The 27,976-nt window shown below is 43.6% G+C and overlaps 1 protein-coding gene across 1 annotated transcript in view; it reads right to left on the bottom strand.

The window, feature by feature from the left end:
• Window positions 1–421: 421 nt before the first annotated feature.
• The window catches only part of LOC141121597 (uncharacterized), a 40,973-nt gene continuing 13,418 nt past the window's right edge, over window positions 422–27,976 (bottom strand). Inside the window, exon 8 of the mRNA XM_073611246.1 lies at window positions 422–2,742. Coding sequence (XP_073467347.1) covers window positions 1,781–2,742 — 962 coding nt within the window. The 3' untranslated portion in view covers window positions 422–1,780. The remainder of the gene's footprint in view (window positions 2,743–27,976) is intronic.

Genomic DNA, 27,976 nt, shown 5'->3' with positions numbered 1-27,976 from the left:
TATTTTCCCGGCATAATTTGGTATCAGCAAGCACTGGAATTGAGCTCTTGATTACAACCTCCATATCTTTAACCACTTGCTACCAAGGCCAATTCTGATATCATTCTCATACATGTAAAAATCTGTATTTTTTGCTAGAAAATTACTTAGGACACCCAAACATTATAGATTTTTTTTTTTTAAGCATAAGCCCTAGAGCAGGGATATGCAATTAGCGGACCTCCAGCTGTTGCAGAACTAAGTACCATGAGGCATAGCAAGACTCTGACAGCCACAAGCATGACACCCAGAGGCAGAGGCGTGATGGGACTTGTAATTTTGCAACAGCTTGAGGACCGCTAATTGCATATAGAGAATAAAACAGTGGGTGCTGCAATTTTTTATGTCATACAGTATTTGCCAAGCGGTTTTTCAAATGCAATTTGTTTTGGAAAAAATACACTTTAATGAATTTTAGTGCATACAAACACAATATATTACCCAACATTTGGTCAAATATAAAAGGTGACATCACGCCGAGTAAATGGATACCAAACATGTCACACTTTAAAATTGCATCAGTACCTAAAAATCTCCATATGCAATGCTTTAAAAGCCTTTACAGCAGTGGTTCTCAACTCCTGTCCTCCGTACCCACTAACAGGCCAGGTTTGTAAGATAAATAAAATACATCACAGGTGATATTATTTGCTGCTCAGTGATTGCAGTATTCAGTCTGCATCTCCCCCAAGGTAATACTTTAAATCTGGCCTGTTAGTGGGTACTGAGGACAGGAGTTGTGAACCACTGCTTTACAGGATAACAGTTTAGAGTTACCCAGGAGGTCTGGTGCTAGAATTATCACTCTCACTCTGATGTTTGTGGCAATACCTCACATGTGTGGTGCGATTACCATTTACATATGTGTAAAGGATTTATGTACAGTATGCATTTGCACGTGAGCTTTGGGTGATAGGGACGCTTTAAAAAAAAAGTATTATTAATTTTATGAACAATAGCCATTATGATAGCAATAAGCATGACAGGTCCTCTTTATTGAGAGATGTTAGGTCTAACGTATGCGTTCACTTCTGCGCGCAAGCACGGAGGGATGACATTTTTTTTTTCCTAGTTATTTTATTTTATTTTTACACTGTCCCTTTGAAACTAAATTCTGATCACTTTTATTGCTGTCAGAAGGAATGTAAACATCCCTTGTGACAGTAATGGGCAGTGACAGGTACTCTTTATGGAGGGATCTGGGGTCTATAAGACTCCAAATCCCTCCTTTGCACTTAAAAGTATTCAAAAGTTTGGCTGTTTTGGATACTGACATTTTTTAAAATTTGGCACCTTTAAGTCTGTAAACCAGAAGTGATGTCATGACATTGCTTCCGGGTTACTAGATCCGAGACCCAATCGAAGCAGATTCCGGCTTCGTTAGGGTCTCCGGCCAGCCCGCGGACTGGTCGGCTGGTCGCTCGGGCCTCCCGCTGCTTGGGATAACAGCTTCTAAGTGGTTTCTTAGCCGCATCGGTTATTAATCCAAGAAAGCCAACCGCTGGCTATAAAAAACGGTACCAGGATGATGCGTGCAGCTTCAGGCCTCACCCTGGTACAACCCCTTCAAGCCAAGGGCCGCATATTTGCATACAATTGGAGGGAAGAGGTTAAAAATGGACAGAATTGATTTAATAGATTCTGTCCCATTGATTTCATCGGGGTTTGGATTAACATTCAGAACTCAGGAGCAGTTCAGCGAACCTCCCAGCAACTGAACCCAGGAATGTTCGACTCATCCCTACACTCCTCTGTGAGATCTTTGATGTCTAACGAGGTGAGATTTCCGTGAATAACAGTTACCACATTCAGGACAACAAAACGGCCTCTCCCCTGTGTGAGATCTTTGATGTCTAACGAGGTGAGATTTCCGTGAATAACTATTCCAACACTCAGGGCAAGAATACGGCTTCTCCCCTGTGTGAGACCTCAGATGTATAAGAAGGTTTGATTTCCATGTAAAACCTTTCCCACACTCAGGGCAGGGATGTTGCTTCTCCCCCGTATGCAATCCCTGGCATTCAACAAGGCTTGTTTTCGGTGTAAAACATTTTGCGCGCTCAGGATGCATCTTCTCCCTCGTGTGAGCTCTCAGATGTGTAAAAAGATTTGACTTCTGTTTAAAACATTTCCCGCATTCAGGGCAAATATAAGGCTTCTCCCCCGTGTGCACTCTCTGATGTTTAACAAGGTGTGATTTCTGCAAAAAACATTTCCTGCACTCAGGGCAGGAATACGGCTTTTCCCCCGTGTGAGATCTCTGATGTCTAACAAGGAATGATTTTCGTTTAAAACATTTCCCACACTCAGGGCAGGAATTTGTTTTCTCCCCTGTGTGAGATCTACAATGTATGATGAATTCGAATTCATGAAGAAAACATTTCCCACAATCAGAACATGAATGAAGCTTCTCATCTGTGTGAGATATCTGGTGTACAGTAAGACTTAATTCAGAGCTAAAACTTTCCCCACATTCAAGACAGGAAAATGTCTCCTCCCCCTGAATCCTGGCACCATCTCTCACAGTACAAGGTTGCTCAGAGTCAAAGGGATTCCATGGTCCAGCCACACTGTGAAGTCCTCCATCCATAGCTGAGCTTGTTGCATTTTCTCCTGCAAAATCTCTTGTGATGTCCCCATCTTCCATTTTACAACCTGTAAAAAAAGTGAGATGATACTTTGAGGGTTCTTTGATGGCGTGTCCTGGAAAATATAAAAAACATAACTGTTATATATGATTTTCATCCCAACAAAAGTTTTATATTACCCTTCAGCTACAAATCTGCTTGAAGAAGAAGGACCAAGGCAAAATCTGTGATATTATATCTAGGTTACTGTAACTAGAAGAAAAATACAACCCAATACTGTCAGATGAACCCCAGAATCTACATAAACAGGGATGAGCTCCCAGAAGTTGCTTGTTCAAACATTGGGGAATGTAAGGAAAACTAGATTCCCGTAATCAGAAAAACAGTGTAGAATTATGCTTGTGCTCATGTGCATTACACACTCGCTCGTACTTCTAAGTAAAAAGGCAATATCAGACCTTTACCATGTGTGCATGCACAAGCGTGTAGCAATTAACGTGCACACTTGGCTCAGGGCAGCCTATTTATTCTGATTTCACTGTGAGAAGTTGCTGAATGGTCTTCAGCTTGTTCCTGAGACCTGATCCCCTGTATTTGCCTACCCTTGTATGACCCAGCTTATTCCTGGACCTTGCCTGCTGCCTCAGAACTGGTTGATCTGGTTTCCCTTGACCTCGGCCTGATTACAGGACTCTCCTTTGCCTGCTGATTCTGTACTGCTTTGCTTGGCTGTTACTGACCTTGGCTTGCTTCCTGGACTTGCTCTGTCTGCTGATTCTGTACTGCTTTGCCTGACAGTTGCTGACCTTGGCTTTGCTTCCTGGGCTTGCTCTTCCTGCTGATTCTGTATGGCTTTGCCCAGCTTTTACTGATCTTGGCTTGCTTTCTGGACTCTCCTTTGCCTGCTGATTCTGTACTGCTTTGCCTGGCTGTTACTGACCTTGGCTTTGCTTCCTGGGCTTGCTCTTCCTGCTGATTCTGTATGGCTTTGCCCAGCTTTTACTGATCTTGGCTTGCTTTCTGGACTCTCCTTTGCCTGCTGATTCTGTACTGCTTTGCCTGGCTGTTACTGACCTTGGCTTTGCTTCCTGGACTTGCACTTCCTGCTGATTCCGTACTGCTTTGCCAGGCTGTTACTGACCTTGGATTTGCTTCCTGTACTTGCTCTTCCTGCTGATTCTGTACTGCTTTGCCTGGCTGTTAATGATCTTGGCTTTGCCTCCTGGACTTGCTCTTCCTGCTGATTCTGTTCTGTTTTGGCTGGCTGTTACTGATTTTGGCAATGCTTCCTGGTCTTGCTCTTCTGTACTGCTTTGCCCAGCTTTTACTGATCTTAGCTTGCTTTCTGGACTCTCCTTTGCCTGTTGATTCTGTACTGCTTAACCTGGCTGTTACTGACCTTGGCTTTCTTCCCGGACTTTTTTTGCCTGCTGATTCTGTACTGCTTTGCCGGGCTGTTACTGATCTTGGCTTGCTTCTTTAACTCTCCTTTGTCTTCTGACTCTGTACTGCTTTGCCTGGATGTTACTGATATTGGCTTGCTTCCTGGACTTGCTCTGCCAGCTGAATCTGTACTGCTTTGCCTGGCTGTTACTGATCTTGGCTTGTTTCCTGAACTTGCTTTTCCTGCTGATTCTGTACTGCTTTATCTGGCTGTTACTGATCTTGCCTTTGCTTCCTGGACTTGCTCTTCCTGCTGATTCTGTATTGCTTTGCATGGCTGTTTCACTGCACAATTTTTGTGAAAAGTTTTGCTTCCTGAAATGTTTTTGCTGATTGTGACAGGTACCTGGTGGGTATTCACAAATATAGTTTTGGTTATGCTGCATCACGTAGGAACTCATAACATGTCTGATCTGAGGGCCAACAAAAATGCACTCTTTGATCTTGCCCTCAGTTCTTCTTGGGAACCTCTGTCTTAAATAGAGAAAACTTTTGCCTTCTTTGTTCATTGCTTTCACCAAATTCTTCATAAGTCCCAATTTTACGTGAAGAGGATGCAAAAAAACTTTGCTGGGTTGACAAGCAGTTCATGTGCAACATTTCTCTGTCCTGGAACTAACTTTTTACAGAGTGGCCAGCTCTATCTATAATAATGTGACTCTTTGGCACGACTGTCCCATTCAAAGATGAAACAACAGTACATTGTATAGCCGAGCTGCAATCCCAGTAACAGAGCGACGATTTTCAGATCTCCACAGATATTCCAGTTGTACCTGCTGTACAGGATGTGCTTCAGCAACATTTCCATGTACTCGTAGGTTTCCTTCATGTGTGCTGCATAGCCAACAGGTATTGAAGGGTGAATGTTGCCATTGTGTAACAGAACAGCTTTGAGGCTTAACATTAATGAATCAATAACTCTTCTGGGTCATGGTCACAACCCAAGGCAGAGAACAATCCTTCGATGTCAATACAGAAACAGAGACTGTCAACTGTGCAAAGAATTTGGGTAAATTATCTTGGCAGCTTCGAAAAACAGAAATTTTCATACCTGGTGACAGCAAACACAGTTCCTGCAGTCTTAAACATAGCAATTCAGCTTTTGCTTTTGCCAGACCCAAATCTCTGACCAGATTGTTTAATTCTGACTGTGTTATGAGATGTGGATGCACTCTGCACTTTGTACGTAGCAAATTCCTGATCTCTGTACTGCGTACGTAACTCACTCCTGATCTCTGCACTGCGTACGTAGCGCACTCCTGATCTCTGCACTGCGTATGTAGCTCACTCCTGATCTCTGCACTGCGTACATAGCGCACTCCTGATCTCTGCACTGTGTTCATAGCGCATTCCTGATCTCTGCACTGTGTACGTAGCGCACTCCTGATCTCTGCACTGTGTTCATAGCGCATTCCTGATCTCTGCACTGTGTACGTAGCGCACTCCTGATCTCTGCACTGTGTTTGCTGCTTATTCCTGATCTCTGCACTGTGTTTGCTGCTCATTCCTGATCTCTGCACTGTACACTTAGCGCACTCCTGATCTCTGCACTATGCACGTGGCTCATTCCTGATCTCTGTAGAGTGTGCGTTGCTCATTCCTGATCTCTGCACTGTACACGTAGCGCACTATTGAACCCTGCACTCTGTACATAGCGCACTCCTGAACTCTGTATATAGTGCACATAGAACTCTTCACTCTTAATGTTGCACATGCCTGAACTCTGTACATAGCACACCCCTGAACTCTGCATTTTGTAGGGTTATGCACCCCTGAACTCTGCACTCTATACTTCGCGCACCCCTGAACTCTGCACATAGCGCACCTCTGCACTTCTTTGGTAAGAATAAAATACAAAATATGCATTGAAAAGTTTTTTCTCTGACTTATCTTCTTAACATTTGGTATCAAATCCCAAAAAATAGTACCTTTTTTCTTATCTTATGGATGAAATGTGAAGAATAATGTATATATCATAAAATCATTCCATAAACACATACCACATACACTGTATATATCATTTGAGGAAAATATGCTTATAGTTTACCATTTGCTAAAAAAGATGTCCCCGAATTTCATTTTAAAAAATCTGGTCACCTTAGTCTAAGGTCCATTCCTCTGGTGGTTTAGGAATTGGAAGACTTTCATCATGTGGCACGGGTCTCATTGCTGACGGCAGATTAGGGTATTCAATTGACTTCTTGTTTTTGGCAGAGAAACCAGACACATTAGTCAAACAGAAGTAACAGTCCGTCACATGGTCTTTCTGTTCTCGCCATATCATCGGGACAGCAAAGGGCATTGTCTTTTTTGTGCCTCTGAGCCAAGCTCTCAGACAGACCGCACATGTCACACAACAAATGAGAGGCATCCATTCCTTGTCTTGATCACCAATTTTACAGCCAAAGTACAGATGATAAGTACAGATGATATGCTTTCTTCACAAGAGCAGTCATTGAGCATCTCTGATGACCAATCGTACACTCGCTACAAATATAGCAGAATGTATCACGACTGTTACCACATTGACGAGGCATATCGACCGACACCAATCGTCCTGTAAAACGTCTATAACACTTACTTGATACAGTGCTACTGGGGCAATGCTATATTCTGAAACAATACATACACACTATAAGGTCTATATTACCCCAATGAGAAGCATCTGTGTATGCAAGCCACTTTTATAGCCTGCTGGGACAGTGTTAAGCTGGCTCCCGGCCTGCCCTGGCATACCCAGGCTGCAATACTTCCACAGAACAGCTTCCAACCTGGCCTGATTTCATGCCTGGACATGCCCAAACTGCACAAAACATTGTTCATAGGTCTCCTACAGAAACAAACATTTTTCGACACAAATATAAGGAAAAACATGACAAAACTGAAGATTTCAATGAAACGTTATGTGATGGGCAAATTTGGATGTGATTTTCGTGATCAGCAGCCAAAAATCTATGGGGGACACCCAACAGTGTTCAAGAAGCAAAAACTTTGTTGTGCAGTTGGCTTGCTTCCTGGACTTGATCTGCCTTCTGATTCTGTACTGCTTTGCCCGGCTGTTACTGACCTTGGCTCGCTTCCTGGACTTGCACTGTCTGCTGATTCTGTACTGCTTTGCCTGGCTGTTCCTGACCTTGGCTTTGCTTCCTGAACTTGCTCTGCCAGCTGATTCTGTACTGATTTGCCTGGCTGTTACTGATCTTGGCTCGCTTCCTGGACTTGCTCTGTCTGCTGATTCTGTACTGCTTTGCCTGGCTGTTCCTGACCTTGGCTTTGCTTCCTGGACTTGCTCTGCCAGCTGATTCTGTACTGTTTTGTCAGGCAGTTACTGACCTTGGCTTTGCTTCCTGGACTCTCCTTTGCCTGCTGATTCTGTACTGCTTTGCCCAGCTGTTACAGACCTGGCTTTGCTTCCTGGACTTACTCTGCCTGCTGATTCTATACTGTTTTGCCTGGCTTTGCTTCCTGGACTTTCTCTGCCAGCTGATTCTGTACTGCTTTGTCAGGCAGTTACTGATCTTGGCTTTCTTCCTGGACTTGCTCTGTCTGCTGATTCTGTACGGTTTTGCCTGGCTGTTACTAACCTTGGCTTTGCTTCCTGGACTTGCTCTTCCTGTTGATTCTGTACTGTTTTTGCCTGGCTATTACCGACCTTGGCTTTGCTTCCTGGACTTGCTCTTCCTGCTGATTCTGTACTGCCTTGCCTGGCTGTTACTGACCTTGGCTTTGCTTTTTGGACTTGCTCTTCCTGCTGATTCTGTATGTTTTGCCTGGCTGTTACTGATCTTGGCTTTGCTACCTGGACCTGCTCTTGCTGCCGATTCTGTACTGCTTTGCCTGGCTGTAACTGATCTTAGCTTTGGTTTCTGGACTTTCTCTTCATGCTAATTCTGTACTGCTTTGCCTGGCTGTTACTGACCTTGGCTCTCTTCCTGGACTTGCTCTGCCTGCTTCCCAGGTCCCACTACCACCTCCTACTCTGGTGTCAAGCTGCTTCTGCATCCTGTGCTGAGGACTGTGATTTCCAGCTCTACCCACATAAAGAGTGGACACCACCAGCCTCGAGGTGCACCGAATGGAAATTTTGGTGCCGAAACCGAAAAGTCAGGATGCACTTGGCCAAAACCGAAAATGTCAGTTTTTAAAAATATATATATATTTTTATATATAATTGTATTACAGTATATTCAACTTTTTTAATTAATATCATTAATTTAAATTAATATGAATTGTATGGCCATTATCAGCACCTTTAACGCAAGAAAAGCTAGAAAAAAAATGAATCCCTTTCAATTCTATGTATGTCTTCACACTGGTTCATTGCGCTTCGGCTGTGGTGTTAAAAATCTTGCTTGCTGAATTTTTGGTCAAAGAAAACACAGGAAAAAAAGCACCTCCTCATTGAAATGCATTGAAAACGCAGTAAAAACACATAAATAACAAACCTTTGTTACATTTTTGAGTCACATGACCTATGAAAAACACACCTAAAGCACAGCAAATTCATGGTAAAATCGCGGCAAGATCGTGTCCTTTTTTTGGGCCATTATCAGTACCTTTTTCATGATCGGAAAAATGCAGAAACCCCCATTTTTGCCCAATATGTTTTGCCTGCCAAAATTTCGGTGCATTTCTACACCAGCCAGCTACCCTGGCACTTGTGCCACTTCCTCGGTTTTCCTTTGGTAAACTAGAAGCGACTGACCTGTGCAAATAAAACATGGCTGCTTGGTCCTTTTGGGTTCGATTTGAGAGGGGGAGCTGAGCGGCTGATTCCCTAGACCTAGCTGCGACATGTGGGCCCCTGTCTGGGTATTGTTAGTCTAACCCTTGGAGGCATGGTGGTGGAGTTTGGTTTAGAGTCTCAACTTCACTGGATGCTAGTCGATAGTTAGTAACAAATTTCAATATGAGCCTGCCACCTTCTGACTGACATCAGTTTATTGTCAAATTGTGTGGATTGACCCGTTTCTTCCCCCGCTTGCTGGTTCTCTGCTATGCCTACCTGAGCCTGAGATGATCTGATTTGTCCTCTAGACACAACTTATTTGATCTTTTATTGGATAACTGTCATAAGTGAACATGATATGCAGGGTTTATGAATAAGAAAGGATTTCCGCGCTCACGGACCTAGGTGTGCAGCCTCCCCTTATACAACCCTCTTAGAGGGTAGCTATTAATATAAGGAATTATTGGAATAGGGGTAAGTGGCGCTACCTCTAATGGGGTATCTATTGTGGTAAATATGTGCAACTGAGAGCAAACGCTCACCACGAAAATATTTGTGCATAAAAGTGAAAAGAAAGGGGGGTCTAATCTGTATAAAGACCCCTCTACAATTAAACAGTGAATCAATTATTATTCCCTACCTCGAGAGTAAGGGCTCATATACCAAAAAACATGTGTTTAATACCCTCCAACCATCCCAAAAAATTTTTTTGTGGTGATGGGAGGTGTATCAGTACTCCATATATTATAGGTGATTAGTGAAGAAATTAATAATGACAATATAAAACTCTAAAGATTGTGAAAGTCTAAAATGCACATGTGAAAAAATAAATATATTTGTATATGTCCAGCACAAAAAAATCCAGTTCCAGCAAAAAAATATATATAGAATTCCAAAAAAAAAAAAAAAAAAAAAGATTGTGTATATATAGTGTTCCAACAGTGTTCCAGCAGTGTCCTTTATAATGGGTGACTTTCGTGCAGACAACCAGCTACTATCCAGTGACTTGCGGTGCTCCCCCTCAAAGATCCCCACTCACCAGCTCCCTGCACCCCTGCAGGGGTAGTAGGCATGTAGTATTAAAACTTGGTGTGGTGTCCTAGATTCCAATGGGGTTGTTCCTGGGTACTCCCGCTCCAGACTCGAAATCCATCCTTAGTATGGTCATCCACATATGAAAGGAAACAGGGCTCCCGTAGTGTATTACGTTTTTTAAATTACTTTATTAAAACTTATATGCCCAACAACTCGGGCTAAATAAAATAAATTTAAAATCAAAATCAAAACAAAGCAAAAGCAGTCACACTGCGTATAGTGGTAGCGCAGAGAGAGCTCGTGGATCGCAACACCATCAGCTGAGCGGCGTGCGCCTCAGCTGCGTTCCACACTCTCTTCCACTTCCGTGTATGATGTAATCGCGTAGCTCCGGCTTACGCGTTTCGTCATCAACGTTATCAAAGGCGTGGCTAGCGTACCTCATACTCGGCTATATGTAGACAAGCGGGCATACCAAGTTCCAGCATTGCTCCTCCCATGGGCGGATTAGTTTGCATGTAATTACAAATCCTTTCCTGCCGGGCCGGCTCAATGTGATTAAGGGGTTTTTTAAAACCATTGTAAAGTATGAAACCTTATATTCCTGCTTACCATCACAGGAGGCAGACATATATATTTAACACATTATGCTCTTATACAAAAATGATAGGATTATTCCATATAGTTTTGTTTTCCAACTAGTTCAAATTATTATTTGGGATATACCAATTACTTAGTCTATAGACCTGAATAAAAAGTCATAGGGGAAACCAATAGGACCAACATAAAGTGTGACCCCTATAGGTAAGATTTGTGTATTACCATTCCATGTCCTAAATGGTTATTGACATTCTAATTTATGGGAATTAATTGCAAAGTGGCCAAAATACTAGGTATTTCCCCCCACTCAGCCCTAACAATTTATTTTCTTCCTCCAACGATCAGACTATTAAGCTAGATGTGTTAAACTGAGGGGTTGATATTAGCATTATATATATCGGGGGTATTTTAGGAAATAAATCTCAATACCTATATACAGGCTACCCCATATGCCCTAATCGAGTTTATAACAAAAATGGGGGGCGTATATATATATATATATATCTCCCTTGAGGAGGGGGTAAGATATTACAGGATCCTATGTGGAGCATATATCCAAATTCCAAGAGAATGGATTATATCTAAATCAAAAAGAGAGAAAAAAAAAAAAAAGAGAGAAAAAACAAATTAACAAATTATATTCAAACCACAGGAATAAAACACCTCCAAAAAAAGGGGGGGGGAGAGAAATTATGAATACTGGGACCCCTAATCTATTCCACCTTAGCACGGTCACCTCTATTATAATGTTATACAGGAGAGGAGACTCTTATTTCTTATCCTTCTGCATTTTACCCTTATCCCTACTTTAAGGGGGGAACCGGTGGATGGGCCCTTACCCCCAGACCCCTCTATATGATTATTCCATTAGACATCTACAGACCTCCCGTAAGTGTAGGTAGGTGGGCACCCCCACCCCCCTACGGGTTGGCTATGAAACAATTTAAGTCTATGTCTAAATTTAACCCTTTGGGGGCCAAAGATTGTAAACGATAGATCCACTCCGTTTCGTTTTGGGAGATAAGTGTTAGTTTGTTGCCCCCTCTCCAGTGGTCTTCAACATGATCTATGCCATAGAGTACAAGCCCTGTGGGGTCCCTATGATGCACCTCATCAAAGTGCCTGGATAGATGGTGCTTGGGGAACCCTTTCTTAATGTTATTAATGTGTTTCCTTATTCTGACAGCTAGAGGTCGGGTGGTTCTCCCCACGTACTGGAGGTGGCAAGGGCATTCTATGACGTATGTCACATGCGTGCTCTGGCATGTGATTAGTTTTTTTATTTTATATTGTTTGTGATCCACTGTGGACTTGAATATTTCTTTCTTTCTAGGTTGTGGCTTGCTGACCCTACAAGGTTTTTTTTTGTTTAATAAGTTTTTAATATTTTTTTTTTAAAATATATCATGTATACAATTATAACACAAATCTTCCATTATTTTAACAGCATAGGTTATAGTACTCGTGGAATCCACTAATTAGTTAATTTTATCAGGTACGTCCAGGAAGTTACATTGAGTCAGCTAAACAGCTGATTTGGATAAAGAAGTGTGAGCTAGGTGAGCACTATACACTAAATGGAATTTAAATAGAAAATATTGCTTTAGTTTAACATAAGTATACATCGAGACAGGATAGTGGTAGAGAAGGAGAGAATAGAAAAGAAAGAGTTGAAGGTGGGAAGGGGAGAGGGTAGGAAGTTGCTGGCATACTAGACCATGTATTGAGCAGAGGGGAAGATTATCATGAATGGGTGTTTAATGGCTATGCTAGAGTGTTAGGGTTGAGGGGTTAGAGCAGGAGGTTTGTATATGTGGCAGTAGTCTGAAATTTTTTCCAAGATTCCCAGGTTAAAGAATGTTTCTGGGAGGTCCCTCTAATATTGTGGGTGATGCTCTCCGTAAGGTATACATTGTCAATCATTTGTAGCCAGGCCTTCATAGAGGGAGTAATTGGTTGGCCCCACAATGTGGGGATTAAGGCTTTGGCAGTGTTTAGTAGGTGAGGAATGATTGAGTGTTTGTACGCCTTTATGGGAGTTTTTGTGACATGAAAAAGAATAGCCCATGGATCATTTGGTATTTGAACATCAGCTATCTGAACAATCAGGGTGCGAATATTCTCCCAATACGGTTTAATCAATGGGCAGAACCACCATATGTGTGCGTGAGTAGCTTTGTTCCCACAGTTCCTCCAGCACAATGGGGAACTGGCGGGGAACATTTGGTGTAGGCGAACTGGGGTGTAATGCCACCTAGTGAGCAGTTTATAGTTGACCTCTGTCATTCTTGAGGCTATGGACGAGGTGTGAGCAAGTTGGAGGATCCTATCTTTTTGGTTGTCAGTCAGGGAGAGACCAAGGTCAATTTCCCATTTAGTCAGGTAGGAAGGGGGGTCAGGGTTTTGAAGTGTAATAAGAGCTTTATAGAATATAGAGATGCTATGTAGAGGGGGGTCTTTTGGAAAGAATATTACTTCTATATCGTTTAAATCGCTGATGCCCCTAAGTGGAGTAGAAAGGGAGCTTAACCACTTGAGCCCCGGACCATTATGCTGCCTAAGGACCAGAGGTCTTTTTCCAATTTGGCACTGCGTCGCTTTAACTGCTAATTGCGCGGTCATGCAATGCTGTACCCAAACGAAATTTGCGTCCTTTTCTTCCCACAAATAGAGCTTTCTTTTGATGGTATTTGATCACCTCTGCGGTTTTTATTTTTTGCGCTATAAACGGAAAAAGACCGAAAATTTTGAAAAAAAATGATATTTTCTACTTTTTGTTATAAAAAAAATCCAATAAACTAAATTTTAGTCATACATTTAGGCCAAAATGTATTCGGCCACATGTCTTTGGTAAAAAAAATGTCAATAAGCGTATATTTATTGGTTTACGCAAAAGTTATAGCGTCTACAAACTAGGGTACATTTTCTGTAATTTACACAGCTTTTAGTTTATGACTGCCTATGTCATTTCTTGAGGTGCTAAAATGGCAGGGCAGTACAAAACCCCCCCAAGTGACCCCATTTTGGAAAGTAGACACCCCAAGGAAATTGCTGAGAGGCATGTTGAACCCATTGAATATTTATTTTTTTTGTCCCAAGTGATTGAATAATGACAAAAAAAAAAAAAATATTTACAAAAAGTTGTCACTAAATGATATATTGCTCACACAGGCCATGGGCCTATGTGGAATTGCACCCCAAAAATACATTCAGCTGCTTCTCCTGAGTACGGGGATACCACATGTGTGGGACTTTTTGGGAGCCTAGCCGCGTACGGGGCCCCGAAAACCAATCACCACCTTCAGGATTTCTAAGGGTGTAAATTTTTGATTTTACTCCTCACTACCTATCACAGTTTCGGAGGCCATGGAATGCCCAGGTGGCACAAAACCCCCCAAAATGACCCCATTTTGGAAAGTAGACACCCCAAGCTATTTGCTGAGAGGCATATTGAGTCCATGGAATATTTTATATTTTGACACAAGTTGTGGGAAAGTGACACTTTTTTTTTATTTTTTTTTTGCATAAAGTTGTCACTAAATGATATATTGCTCACACAGACCATGGGCATATGTGGAATTGCACCCCAAAATACATTTAGCTGCTTCTCCTGAGTATGGGGACACCACATGTGTGGGACTTTTTGGGAGCCTAGCCGCGTACGGGACCCCGAAAACCAATCACCGCCTTCAGGATTTCTAAGGGTGAAAATTTTTGATTTCACTCTTCACTGCCTATCACAGTTTCGGAGGCCATGGAATGCCCAGGTGGCACAAACCCCCCCCAAATGACCCCATTTTGGAAAGTAGACACCCCAAGCTATTTGCTGAGAGGCATGGTGAGTATTTTGCAGCTCTCATTTGTTTTTGAAAATGAAGAAAGACAAGAAAAAACATTTTTTTTTTTCTTTTTTCAATTTTCAAAACTTTGTGACAAAAAGTGAGGTCTGCAAAATACTCACTATACCTCTCAGCAAATAGCTTGGGGTGTCTACTTTCCAAAATGGGGTCATTTGGGGGGGGTTTGTGCCACCTGGGCTTTCCATGGCCTCCGAAACTGTGATAGGCAGTGAAGAGTGAAATCAAAAATTCACGCCCTTAGAAAGCCTGAAGGCGGTGATTGGTTTTCGGGGTCCCGTACGTGGCTAGGCTCCCAAAAAGTCTCACACATGTGGTATCCCCGTACTCAGGAGAAGCAGCAGAATGTATTTTGGGGTGTAATTTCACATATTCCCATGGCATGTTTGAGCAATATAACATTTAGTGACAACTTTGTGCAAAAAAAAAAAAAAAATGTGTCTCTTTCCCGCAACTTGTGTCGCAATATAAAATATTCCATGGACTCGACATGCCTCTCAGCAAATAGCTTGGGGTGTCTACTTTCCAAAATGGGGTCATTTGGGGGGGGTTTGAACTGTCCTGGCATTTTATGCACAACATTTAGAAGCTTATTTCACACATCACCCACTCTTCTAACCACTTGAAGACAAAGCCCTTTCTGACACTAATGCCGCGTACACACGGTCGGACTTTTCGTCTACAAAAGTCCGACAGCCTGTCCGACAGACTTCCGACGTACCTTCAGCGGACTTGCGGCAGACTTTCTTACGAACGGACTTGCCTACACACGACCACACAAAAGTCCGACGGATTCGTACGTGATGACGTACACCGGACTAAAATAAGGAAGTTCATAGCCAGTAGCCAATAGCTGCCCTAGCATGGGTTTTTGTCCGTCGGACTAGCACACAGACGAGCGGATTTCGGGGTCCGTCGTACTTACGACGTAAAGATTTGAAGCATGTTTCAAATCTAAAGTCCGTCGGATTTGAGGCTAAAAAAGTCAGTTGAAAGTCCGGAGAAGCCCACACACGATCGGATTACCAGCCAGCTTTAGTCCGTCAGCGTCCGTTGGACTTTTGTAGACGAAAAGTCCGACCGTGTGTACGCGGCATTATTGTTTACATGAAAAAGTTATTTTTTTTTTGCAAAAAAATTACTTTGAACCCCCAAACATTATATATTTTTTTAAAGCAAATGCCCTACAGATTAAAATGGTGGGTGTTTCATTTTTTTTTTTCACACAGTATTTGCGCAGCGATTTTTCAAACGCATTTTTTGGGGAAAAAACACACTTTTTTAAATTTTAATGCACTAAAACACACTATATTGCCCAAATGTTTGATGAAATAAAAAAGATGATCTTAGGCCGAGTACATGGATACCAAACATGACATGCTTTAAAATTGCGCACAAACGTGCAGTGGCAACAAAATAAATACATTTTTAAAAGCCTTTAAAAGCCTTTACAGGTTACCACTTTAGATCTACAGAGGAGGTCTACTGCAAAAATTACTGCCCTCGATCTGACCTTCGCGGTGATACCTCACATGCATGGTGCAATTGCTGTTTACGTTTGACGACAGACCGCCGATTGCGTTCGCCTTAGCGCGAGAGCAGGGGGCGACAGGGGTGCTTTTTTTTTTTTTTTTTTTTTCTTTATTATTTTTCTGCTTTTTTTATCTTATTTTTAAACTGTTCCTTTCATATTTTTTTTTTTTAATCATTTTTATTGTTATCTCGGGGAATGTAAATATCCCCTATGATAGCAATAGGTAGTGACAGGTACTCTTTTTTGAAAAAATTGGGGTCTATTAGACCCTAGATCTCTCCTCTGCCCTCAAAGCATCTGACCACACCAAGATCGGTGTGATAAAATGCTTCCCCAATTTCCCAATGGCGCTATTTACATCCGGCGAAATCTAAGTCATAAAATGCTCGTAGCTTCCGGTTTCTTAGGCCATAGAGATGTTTGGAGCCACTCTGGTCTCTGATCAGCTCTATGGTCAGCTGGCTGAATCACCGGCTGCATTCTCAGGTTCCCTGTTGAGACAGGAGAGCCAGAGAAAAACACGGAAGACGGTGGGGGGGGGGGCATTCCCTCCCACGGCTTGTAAAAGCAGTCTAGAGGCTAATTAGCCGCTAGGATTGCTTTTACATGAAAGCTGACCGCTGGCTGAAAAGAATGATACCAAGATGATACCTAAACCTGCAGGCATCATTCTGGTATAACCACTCAAAGTCGTGAATGGCGTACCTGAAGACAAAAAAATGGGTAACAATAAAGCACAGTAAACGGTAAAGTATAAAAAATTGCATACCTGAAAATCAAACATGATAAAACATAATAACAATAAAACATTGCAGAATAGAATACAGTAAAAAAGAGCAGAACAATAGAGAGAGAATAGAGAGAGAGAGAACAATAAAACGACAACTATTTTTTTTTATTTTATATATATTTTTTTTTTTTGACACTTTTTTGTAACTAACTTTTGTAACTGTAACCGGTTCCAGGTTCGGGTCTCTCAAAATGTGATGGCATCTTGGGAGACCCTGTGAAAGTGTGCCTAGTCTGTGCAATGCTGTACCCTACGCTAATACTCAACTAGTGAATGGTAGCGTTCAAAACATTCACCAATGCAAAGACCAGGATTGTCAGGATAGGAGGGACAATAATAGCGGGTGTCACGCCTATATCCGCGCTTCCTGCAGACACAACATCTTTTTTGGGGGTTCGTTGGGTAGGGGTACTCGGGAGGACATAAAGAAAATGCCTCTCATGCAGCCGACTGCATTTGGTTGGGGATGTGAATGGGGGAAGTACGGGCGCTGCAGAAGTGGTGGGTTCCCAATTAGGATTGGCGAATGCAGCAGGAAGGGCACTATGGGCACGACGGGCCTGTGTTTGTCTTCTTCTTGGTGGCAGCGGGACACTACTTGTGCTTGCCACCTCACCAGCTTGAACTGCACTTATGGGACTCGCCACGTCACCAAGTGTTACTGCAGTGCTGGTTTGACTACGACCGGGGTGTACTAGGCCGCTGGTGCTTGCCAGTTCACCAAAACGCTACCAAAAAAACTGTTAGCGATCGCAGGGATCAGGCCTGACTCTGCAAACGCTGCAGTTATGCGTTTAGTGTTTTGTAAGTGTCAGTGATCGATCGATACTGCACTTGGGTGGGCTGGGCTGGGCCGGGCGGAGGGGCAAAACACAGGTGCTAGCAGGTATCTGGGCTGATCCCGCTAACACTGCGTTTTTGGGAACCCTAAACTGCTGGGGATGCTAGTATAGATCTGATCGGATCAGATATTGATCCGTTCAGATACTATACCACTAAGGGAGGCGTATGCCGCGTGCGTGGGTGTTAGCGGTACTGGCGCTAACCTGATGCTGCCTGGGGCTGGTGCTTGCCAGTTCACCAAAACGCCACCAAAAAAACTGTTAGCGATCGCAGGGATCAGGCCTGACTCTGCGAACGCTGCAGTTATGCGTTTAGTGTTTTGTAAGGGACAGTGATCGATCGATACTGCACTTGGGTGGGCTGGGCCTGGCGGAGGAGCAAAACGCAGGTGCTAGCAGGTATCTGGGCTGATCCCGCTAACACTGCGTTTTTGGGAACCCTAAACTGCTGGGGACGCTAGTATAGATCTGATCGGATCAGATATTGATCCGATCAGATACTATACCACTAAGGGAGGTGTACGGTGCGTGCGTGGGTGTTAGCGCTACTGGCGCTAACCTGACGCTGCCTGGTGCTTGCTTGCCAGTTCACCAAAATGCTACCAAAAAAACTGTTAGCGATCGCAGGGATCAGGCCTGACTCTGCGAACGCTGCAGTTATGCGTTTAGTGTTTTGTAAGTGACAGCGATCGATCGATACTGCACTTGGGTGGGCCGGGCGGAGGGGCAAAACGCAGGTGCTAGCGGGTATCTGGGCTGATCCCGCTAACACTGCGTTTTTGGGAACCCTAAACTGCTGGGGACGCTAGTATAGATCTGATCGGATCAGATATTGATCCGATCAGATACTATACCACTAAGGGAGGCGTATGCTGCGTGCGTGGGTGTTAGCGGTACTGGCGCTAATCTGACGCTGCCTGGGGCGACGCATATCACCGTCGGGTGATCAGGGGGCTAAACCTTTATTCGGTAATAAACGGCGGGTGCCCTGACACTATAAAAAATAAACAAACTAACCAGCGTCAACCGTAACGTTTATACGGTGATCAGTGGTGAAAGGGTTAACTAGGGGGCAATCAAGGGGTTAAAACATTTATTAGATAGTATATGGGGGTCCCTGACGCTATAAAACGCTGACGGCGAACCTAAATATTTATGTCCCTAACTAGCGTCACCAGCGACACTAATACAGCGATCAGAAAAATGATCGCTTAGTGACACTGGTGACAGGGGGTGATCAAGGGGTTAAAACTTTATTAGGGGGGGTTAGGGGGGTATCCTAGACCTAAAGGGGGGTAATACTAACTGTCCCAACACTGTAACTGTCACAAACTGACACTATGCAGTAATCAGAAAAAAAAAAAAAAAAAAAAACCTGCTGGTGTCAGTTTGTGACAGGGGGGGGGGTGATTGGGGGGGGATCGGGGGGCGATCGGGGGGGGGATCGGGGTGTTTTGTATGCCTGGCATGTTCTACTGTGTGTGTAGTGTGTTGTGCACTTACATTGATGTCTTCTCCCCTCGGCGCTGGAACGGAATACCGAGCCGAGGAGAGATGACATCATTTCCTTTGCTGCTGTTTAGCATACAGCAGCAAAGGAATGTTCCCATTGGCCGGCGGCGATCGCGAGGGGGGGGCCACGAACGGATGGCCTCCCCCTCATCTCGGATCGCCGGGGAACAGAACGGGACCGCCTCGGGCGGCGGGGGGGGGGTCCGATCGGACCCCCCACCCGCGGAAGGCAAATCACGTACATGTACGTGATTTTGCCTGCCCGTGCCGCTTTGCCGACGTAAATCGGCGTTAGGCGGTCCTTAAGTGGTTAAGAAGTGTTGTAATTGGTGGTATCTCCATTTATCTAGGAACGTGGCAGGTTTAGGGGTGAGGATTGAAGATAAGGGTTTGAGTGTATTGCCATTTAGAACGTGATGCAATAGGAGGGGTTCCTCTGACCTCCATGATTTAAAACCTGGATCCAAAAGGCCTGGTAGAAAGTATGTGTGATTGAAAAGAGGTAGCAAATGGGAGTCATAATTCCAGGAATGTTTTTTGTGTAGTGCGTCCCATATATCCAAAGAGGAAATGGTAAGGGCCGAGGTGGTGTGGGCAAGGTTCCTGTGGGAGCGGGGTATCCAGGGAGCCATTGAAAGGTCCACTCCACTTAGGTGATATTCGATTTGTACCCATAGCTTCCTGCCAAGGGCATATTTCCATTCAGCTAGTCTGGCCAATACAGTTGCTTGGAAATAGGCTTTAAAATTAGGAAGTGCCAGACCACCTGAGCATTTGGAGCGGAACAATAACTCCCTGGATATTCTAGGGTGTCTATCCTTCCAGATAAAGCGGGAGACCAGGGACTGTAAAATAGTAAAAAAAACCACCGGGACACCTAGTGGTAGCATTTGAAAAAGGAAAAGGATGCGTGGTAGTATGTTCATTTTAATTATATTAACCTTCCCTAACCAAGTATGTGACAGGTTAGACCATTTTCGTAGGTCGGTTCTGATTTTATTTAGCATGGGGATGTAATTATATCGGAAAATGGATTGAAGATTAGAGGTGAGATAAATACCTAGGTATTTCAAACAATTTGATTCCCATCGAAAAGGAAAAAGGGGTTTGAGGAAGAGAGTCTCGGCCTTGGGGATGTTAATGTTTAAAATTTCGGATTTAGATAAATTTATTTTGAAGTTAGAAATTGATTGAAACGTGGAGAATGCAGACATCAGATTCGGAATCGAGATCCGAGGTTGTTGGATAAAAAATAGTACATCGTCTGCATATGCCGCGTATTTATGGGATCTGTTGCCTATTTGTATGCCTTTGATGTTAGTATTGTTCCTAATTGTGGCGAGAAAAGGTTCTAGAGTGATAGCAAATAGGAGAGGGGAGAGGGGACAGCCCTGCCTGGTTCCGTTATGTAGGACAAAGGGGTCGCTCAACGTTCCGTTAATCCTGACTTGAGCCGAAGGGTTAGCATAAAGGGAAGAAATACGGTGAAACATTTTAGGACCCACACCCAAATGGCGTAAGGTCAGCTTAAGGTACTCCCAGTCCACCCTATCGAAAGCTTTTTCTGCATCAGTGGAGAGGAGTAGGGTGGGCTGGGAGCACCGCCGAACATATTGAATCAGAGAAATTGCACGAAGGGAATTATCTTTTGCTTCTCTAGCGGGTATAAAACCTGATTGATCCGCCGAAATCCAATTTGGTATAAGGGAAGTAAGCGGTTTGCCATAACTTTGGCAAATAATTTAATGTCAACGTTTATTAACGATATAGGTCTAAAACTATTACAGAGTGTAGGGTCCTTGTCTGGTTTAGGGATGACTGTGATATGAGTCAAAAGTGATTCTGGGCGTAAACCTGAAGAGTGGGAGATTGAGTTTGCATATTCAGAGAGTCGAGGGAGCAGGATGTCACTAAATGTTTTATAATATAAAATCGTGAGTCTGTCAGGTCCAGGGGCTTTACCAGAGGGGGAGGACTTCAATGCTGTCTGGAATTCCTCGACCGAAAAGTCTTCTTCTAATTCTTTAAGGACAGATATGGGCAATTTGGGAAGATTTGCCTCTCTCAAGTAGGATAGCATACGGTTTTGTCTCTCCTTACAAGGGAGAGAGGATAAGTCATTTTTGACATTATATAGGTCCGCGTAGTAGTCTCTAAATGCTTTAGCAATATCTGGGGTTGCATGGGCCAATGTACCTGATGGAAGCTTAATCTTGGGGATAAATGATTGCGACTGTTTAGTCTTTAGTGATCTAGCCAGCAATCTACTTGGTTTGTTCCCCCATTCGTAAAATTTTTGCGACAAACGCTGGAACCTTCTCTTGGTGTCTAGATTAAGGAGGGACTTCAATTCCTCACGTTTAAGTGTGAGGGATTTAAGGTGTACATTATGTAAAGAAAGTTTATGTTGCTTGTCTAGAGCCTCTATCTGTTGTAGAACCTGGTTAATTTGTTGACCATGCTCTCTTTTTATCCGTGCACCAAGCTCAATGAGCCGACCTCTAATGGTAGCCTTATGAGCTTCCCAAACGACCGAGGGGGAGGTGTCAGAGGTTTTGTTTTCCCTAAAATATTGCGATAAGTGGGAGGCCAACATAGAGACCTCTGCTTCATTAGTGAGAAGGGAATCGTTAAGCCTCCAGTTGGTGGTACGTCGGGGTAGGGAGGGCATGGTCAATGTCATCGACACAGGTGCATGATCTGAAATTGATGTGAGACCAATGTGGGCAGAGTGTAAAAAGGGGAGATGGAAATGGTCTAAGAATATATTGTCTATTCTAGAGTATGATTGGTGTGTTGAGGAGTAGTGTGAGAAATCCTTCTACTTAGGATGAAGAAGGCGCCAAACATCCATCAATTGATGATCAAGAAGCTGTTTTTTCACAAATTTCAGTCTTTTGAAAGAGATATTAGAACGGGTCTGTGATGTATCAATAATGGGGTCTAACGGCATATTTAAATCCCCCGCTAGAATAGTAAGTCCTGTGGCAAAGTGTGACAATTTAGTCAGTATTTGGGAAAGGAAGGCAGGTTGGTTATGGTTCGGGCAATAGATATTTGCAAGCGTGCATTGGACATTTCCAATGAATCCCTTGAGAAAAAGGAAGCGACCGTAGTCATCCGCAAGCATGTCAGATAGCCTGAAAGACAAACCACTGCAGAAACCAATAGCTACACCTTTGGACTTATTGGTGTCTGATAGGCTATAGTACCACTGCGGAAAGTTAGGTGAGGTAAGTTTAACAGGTGTTGTGTGGGTTAAGTGCGTTTCTTGAAGAAAGGCAATGGAACATGTAGCTTGTTTAAGTTCACGATATAATTGATGTCGTTTAGCAGCAACATTAAGACCCCTAACATTGTAGGATACAATCTTTACCTTAGCCATTTAAAAAGAGAATGAATATTTTCAGTTTGTCTTGCCAAGCATACCAGCAGAGAGGGGGAAGAGGGGGGGGGAGAGAAGAAAGAGAGGAATAGTAGGAAAGGAAGAGATGAGAGGAAGAAGGAGAAGATAAACATATACAATAATTATACATGTAAGTCAAAGAACTTGTGGGAAATGAAAAAATATCACGCAGAAGACTGCAGTGGTCCCATTGGGGAGAGAGAGAGCGAAAGGCCATCCCAATCCTTAAACAAGGATTAGATAGGATATCTTCGGGGCCACTCATGCTCGCCATCCCCAGGAGGAGGTGGGGGGTGGTGTTACGCTATGGGGGGAGGTGACGAGGGGAGTGCGCCCCGACAGCACACGGCCTGTAGAAGAAAAACATATTAACAACCCGCCATTAACAAGAGAACAATGAATTCCAGTCGGAAATATGAAAACCCATGTAAGTGGAACCAGGATCAATAAAAACAATAAGCAACCTACAAGGAATCGCAAATGTAGACCAATTGGAAACATACAACAATCAACATAATAATAAAGAAAAACAAATATTGGTCAGCTTACCGATGAGTCCGCCCCGGCTCCGCATACACAAGTACAGAAAAGAGTAAAGAAAAATTCTATATGCACATGCAAACACAGCGGCCGGGTCCGGACTCAGCCGAAAGAGCCTTTTTGTAAGAAAAAAATGATTTACATTATTAACAATAATATGGGTGAAAAAATAAATGTTTTAGCCTTGTGTTTGTGCAGAGCCTGGGAGAGAAGCGCGACTCCTCTTTGAGGGGGTCTTTTTCCAGACAGAGTCCATGGGACATGAAAATTTTGGAATCGAATCCTGCCAGCCTGGAAGTTCCATGGGTGAGAGATGTAGGTCCTGCAAAAAAGTTGGAAGTTCCTCAGGAAATCTCAATGTATGGGAACGACCATTTTTTGTAGCAATCAGGCAGGCAGGAAAACCCCATCTGTATGTAATCCCGTCAGATCGTAAGTTATCCAGTAGCGGTTTTAATGCTCTGCGGCGGTCCAGAGTATCTTTAGAAAGATCTGGATAGATACTGATGGTGGCACCGTCAAAGTCAATGTTAGGTAAGCCTCGCATCTTTATCATAATGGCATTTTTATCTTCAAAATAATGTAGGCGGCAGATGACATCTCTGGGCTGGTCCGAGTTAGCGTTACGGGGTCGTAAGGCCCGATGCACACGGTCAAAGCGTAATGGTGCAGTGACAGGGTTACCCAGGATGGTATTAAAAATGCCTCTTATAGAAGGTTCAAGATCAGTATCCCTAGTGGCTTCCGGCAACCCTCTAACTCGGATATTGTTTCTGCGGTTGCGATTTTCGAGGTCTTCGAGCTTATATAAGGATGTACGGTGAGCAAAAGCCAGCTGGGTAACAGTGTCCTGCAGTTCTTTAATGGCTAGTGCCTGTGTGTCCTGTTGCTGCTCCGTTTCCTCTACCCTGACCAGGAGATGTGACATATCAGATCGAACAGCAGTTATTTCTTTTTTGATGGATTTCTCCAAACTGTGAAACATACCTGCAAGTTCTTTTTTGAGGCCGCTCATAAGTGCTGACATTTCAGAGCCTACGGGGGATCCGGGATCATCCATAAGATCCGAGCAGCAGGAAGAAGCTGGAGAGCTCTCCCTCACAGAGGCAGCGTGGGATGATGGAGAGGCGCTTATTCTCGAGGCCCTGTCTTGGTCACCGCGTGCGTTGGCTAGGTATTGCTGAATAGAACCTGTGGAGACTGGAATGGAGAGTGATCTCTTGCTTGAACGTTTAACAGGAGCAGAGCGGAGCTTAGGTGTTTTGGCGGGCATAATTGGAGCTATATGGCCGATAGCTGCAAGGGGCACCCTCCCTCACATCTGAGCAGTGTCACATATTCATCAAAATGTTGTCAGCACCTGGAGGGGTTCCCATTTAGGTGGAACACAGGTAACAGAAAGTGTACTCCAGTGACAGCAGAAGAGCAAGTAAAATTATTAAAATTATTGTAATTAAGCAAAAATAGAGGCTGTGAAGGTAATGCGTCAGATGAGAGAGGAACTTGCTGAAGAGTGAGTGCTGTAGAAAAGTTTCAATGAGAAAGGTAGTGGAGAAAAATGGTTATGGGAGTACTTGGAGCACCAAGATGGCCGCCGACCTCCAGGAATAGGCCGAAGCCGCGGACTTTCCTAGTGATTGTATCTGGTCGGGCGAGCGCCTTTTTCAGTGCGAGATGTAGGCTCAGAGCGGATCGTGGGTGGGGAGGGGGAGCTGTTACTCACTGTGTCCCAGGGGTCAGGCAGGGCAGATCCATCCCAGGCCGGTGTCCAGCTCTTTAGATGGTGTAGGTCAGAGGCTCCAGGTAAATAGCAGGCCGCGGGGTAGCGCCAGGCTGCAGCGGAGCGGAGGAATCGGGCTCACAGGCAGACCTCGGGTGTCCCCCCTCGCCGATCCCCCGACAGGTTGACAGCCACTCGCCGAGGATGAGCGTCCGCTCGGCTCCCGGCTCACTGGGGCGGCAGGCTAGAGGCTCCGATCGGGCCGTAGGCCCCAAGATGGCGGCGGGAGTCTCTGCCAGGAGCAATCTGTAGGCCCGGTGTATTAAAAATAGCAAGAGCCACAAAAATAACACTCCGGGTGTTAAGCAGGGTGGTTCCAGGGGCTGATATATTATAAAGCAGGCTCTCAGGAGAGAATTAGAGCTTGGATGGCAGCGGATTCTCTGTAGCTTGGAAGAGCTCAGCCAAAACACGTCCTCCACCTTGCTCATCCAGACACGCCCCCCCCGACCCTACAAGGTAAACATCTTCGACATTTGTAGAATCCCTTCAGACTACTATTGATTTTTACCTGTTTCGGAGGGTCTATAGCATTGTGTACTAAATAGTTTCGGAGGCTGGGTGCTCTCCTGTACACAAATTTAGGTCTTCTGGGTAAGATTTTTGATAGTACTCTATCCTCTTGCAGTATTGGCCAATACCTATTGATAATACGTTCCACATCTTTATATTGGTTGTTATATCCTGTGATAAACAGAATCTCTCCTTGTTCTTTCTTTCTCTTATTGGTATTGTTAAGTAAAGTCTTCCTGTCCATTTTCATTATCTCTAGTTTTAATTTTTCCAAATTATTGGCTGCATACCCCTTCTCTTGGAATCTCTGAATAAGCACATCTGCTTGTTTTTCAAAATCCGCCGTTAGATCACAGTTCCTGCGTAGGCGCATTAATTGGCCCTTTGGGATATTCCCCTTCCATCTTGGATGGTGGCAGCTAGAAACGGGTATATACCCGTTACGATCTGTGTCTTTAAAAAAGGTGCGAGTATACAGAGATGTTCCTGACTTGAAGATTTCTAAATCTAGATACTCTATCCTCTGGGTGTCCCACTTTCCTGTAAATGTAATTCCATATTTGTTGACATTCAGTTGTTCAAGGAATTGCTCAAAAGTATCCGATGTTCCATCCCATAAGATGATCAAGTCATCAATGTAGCACCTGTACATCTTGATTTGAGGGATTTTACGATCATAAATATATTCCTCTTCCCACATATCAAGGAACAGGTTCGCTACACTGGGGGCATACCGTGCTCCCATGGCTACACCTTTCATTTGTACATAGTAATTACTATTGTACCAAAAATAATTGCATTCCATGGCCATCTTGAGCCCCTCTAAGATGTAATTGATTTGCTGTTGTTTCATCCCAGGATATGCATAGTCTTATGAAACAACTAAAACATACCCTAGAAAAACAACTGAGAGTGTGGTGGGATGTCGCCACACTAGAAACATATATTACGGCTAAAATGACCCCAAGAAGGCTTAGATGGGATGTACATCCTAATGATAATATCAATGATACCGGCCTTATGGCTGATTGGTTCTCCATTTTTAATAAATGGGAAGGAGAGTTGCTCCAAAACATTGTTAAAAGGAGACAATTTAAATTGAGGATGATAGAAACCAACATCACAGAAATCAAAAGCCTACTAGTGCCATTTGCCAATCAGAGGGACTATAAGGATAAAGAAAAAGAACTGCAAGAATATATTAAAAAATATGATAGTGAAGTTCAGGCAAAAAAACAGAAAAAATTTAAGAGGGATGTCCTTGATTATAAAAACAACAGAGTCTACAAATGGCAATCTACTTTGGGAGACCCCAATTGTGATATGGAGGACACTCTAATGGAAGACCAAGGGGAGGAAATCAATACACCTAGACTACTGGGACTAGGGGAAAACATCCCGTTACCAGGGACGCCAACATACACCAATAACAGAGGAAGGCCTAGAACACCCAACCATTATGAAGATACACCCACCTATAGGAGAGTGAGTTATCGGGAACCCTCAGATCAAAGAACATCTAACAGGAGCTACAATGTCCCCACCTATAATAGATTTTCTCCCCTAAGAAATCCATATTATTCCCCCTTATGGGAGAGAATATGAAGAACAGAGGGATTTTCGCAAGGAAGGATACCGGGACAGGCCCCCAGGAAGATGGAAGACTCGCGCCCCTTACAGAACTCCAGGTTGGAGAGGACAACGTGGGAATGGGAGAGGACCAACGAGGAGGACAGAGGAGAATAGGGGATCCTACCCCTATGGGGAGACAAGAGGCCCGGAGAAAGAGTACACTCCAACAATGGGTGGGAACATACCCAGGAAAGGAACAGGGGCACAATGCCAAGTTACCCAGAAAGAAGAGGCAGACAAGAGGAAGGAGAGGAGGTAGGAAGAAAAAGAAGGAGGGTATACTAGGAAAAGGGATTTTTAACCTTAGTAACTCCACTTTTTCAGCTGAAGAACTCAGGGTGCTGGATTTGGGACTCAAGTTTGCCCCTGAAAAAATGCTAGATAAATTTGAAACTTTCATTGACCTCCAGAAGTTTATGAGGAAACTCAACCTCAAAAAACACTTTGCTCTAAACCAAGATGTCAACACTCGGGAGGTTCCTGAGTATATACAAACTAATTTAAAAAATAATTCCATTTACAACCCCAAAACACCGGGGAGTCAATGCTTGAATGCATTCAAGAAGATGGTGGAAGAAGACCTAAGAAACTTAAGAAGAAAGGACAGAAAAGGAAGACACGTTTGGGATGCCATTAAGAAAATAGGGGAACGACATGAAGTAGTCATAAGACCGGCGGATAAGGGGGGAGGACTGGTCATCTTGGATAAAAAGGATTACCAAGAAGAAATGGAAAACCTGCTAAAAGTAGAAAATATCTATAAGAAACTAAAGAGTAACCCCAAGAAGAAGTACCAGAAAAAATTGAAGACCTTCATTGAGAAGGGGAGAAAAATGGGAATCCTAAATACAAAAGAAGCTGAATATTTGTTCTCAAAGTCCACTAAAACTCCAGTTATGTATTATACGCCAAAAATACATAAAAGAATGCATAAACCACCAGGTAGGCCCATAATAAGTGGGATTAACTCCATATTTTCAAGATTAGGAGAATACCTGGATAAATACCTGAAACCGCTAGTCCAACAAGGGAAATCCTATTTACGGGATAGTCAACAACTTACCCAGGAACTGCAAGGAATTAAAGATGGTGGCAGCTGGATTTTAGCGACCATAGATGTCAACTCGCTGTACACC

Source organism: Aquarana catesbeiana, unplaced genomic scaffold (genome assembly GCF_042186555.1).
Source record: "Aquarana catesbeiana isolate 2022-GZ unplaced genomic scaffold, ASM4218655v1 unanchor226, whole genome shotgun sequence".
Classification (NCBI taxonomy): domain Eukaryota; kingdom Metazoa; phylum Chordata; class Amphibia; order Anura; family Ranidae; genus Aquarana; species Aquarana catesbeiana.
This window is presented reverse-complemented; position numbering and strand designations above follow the sequence as displayed.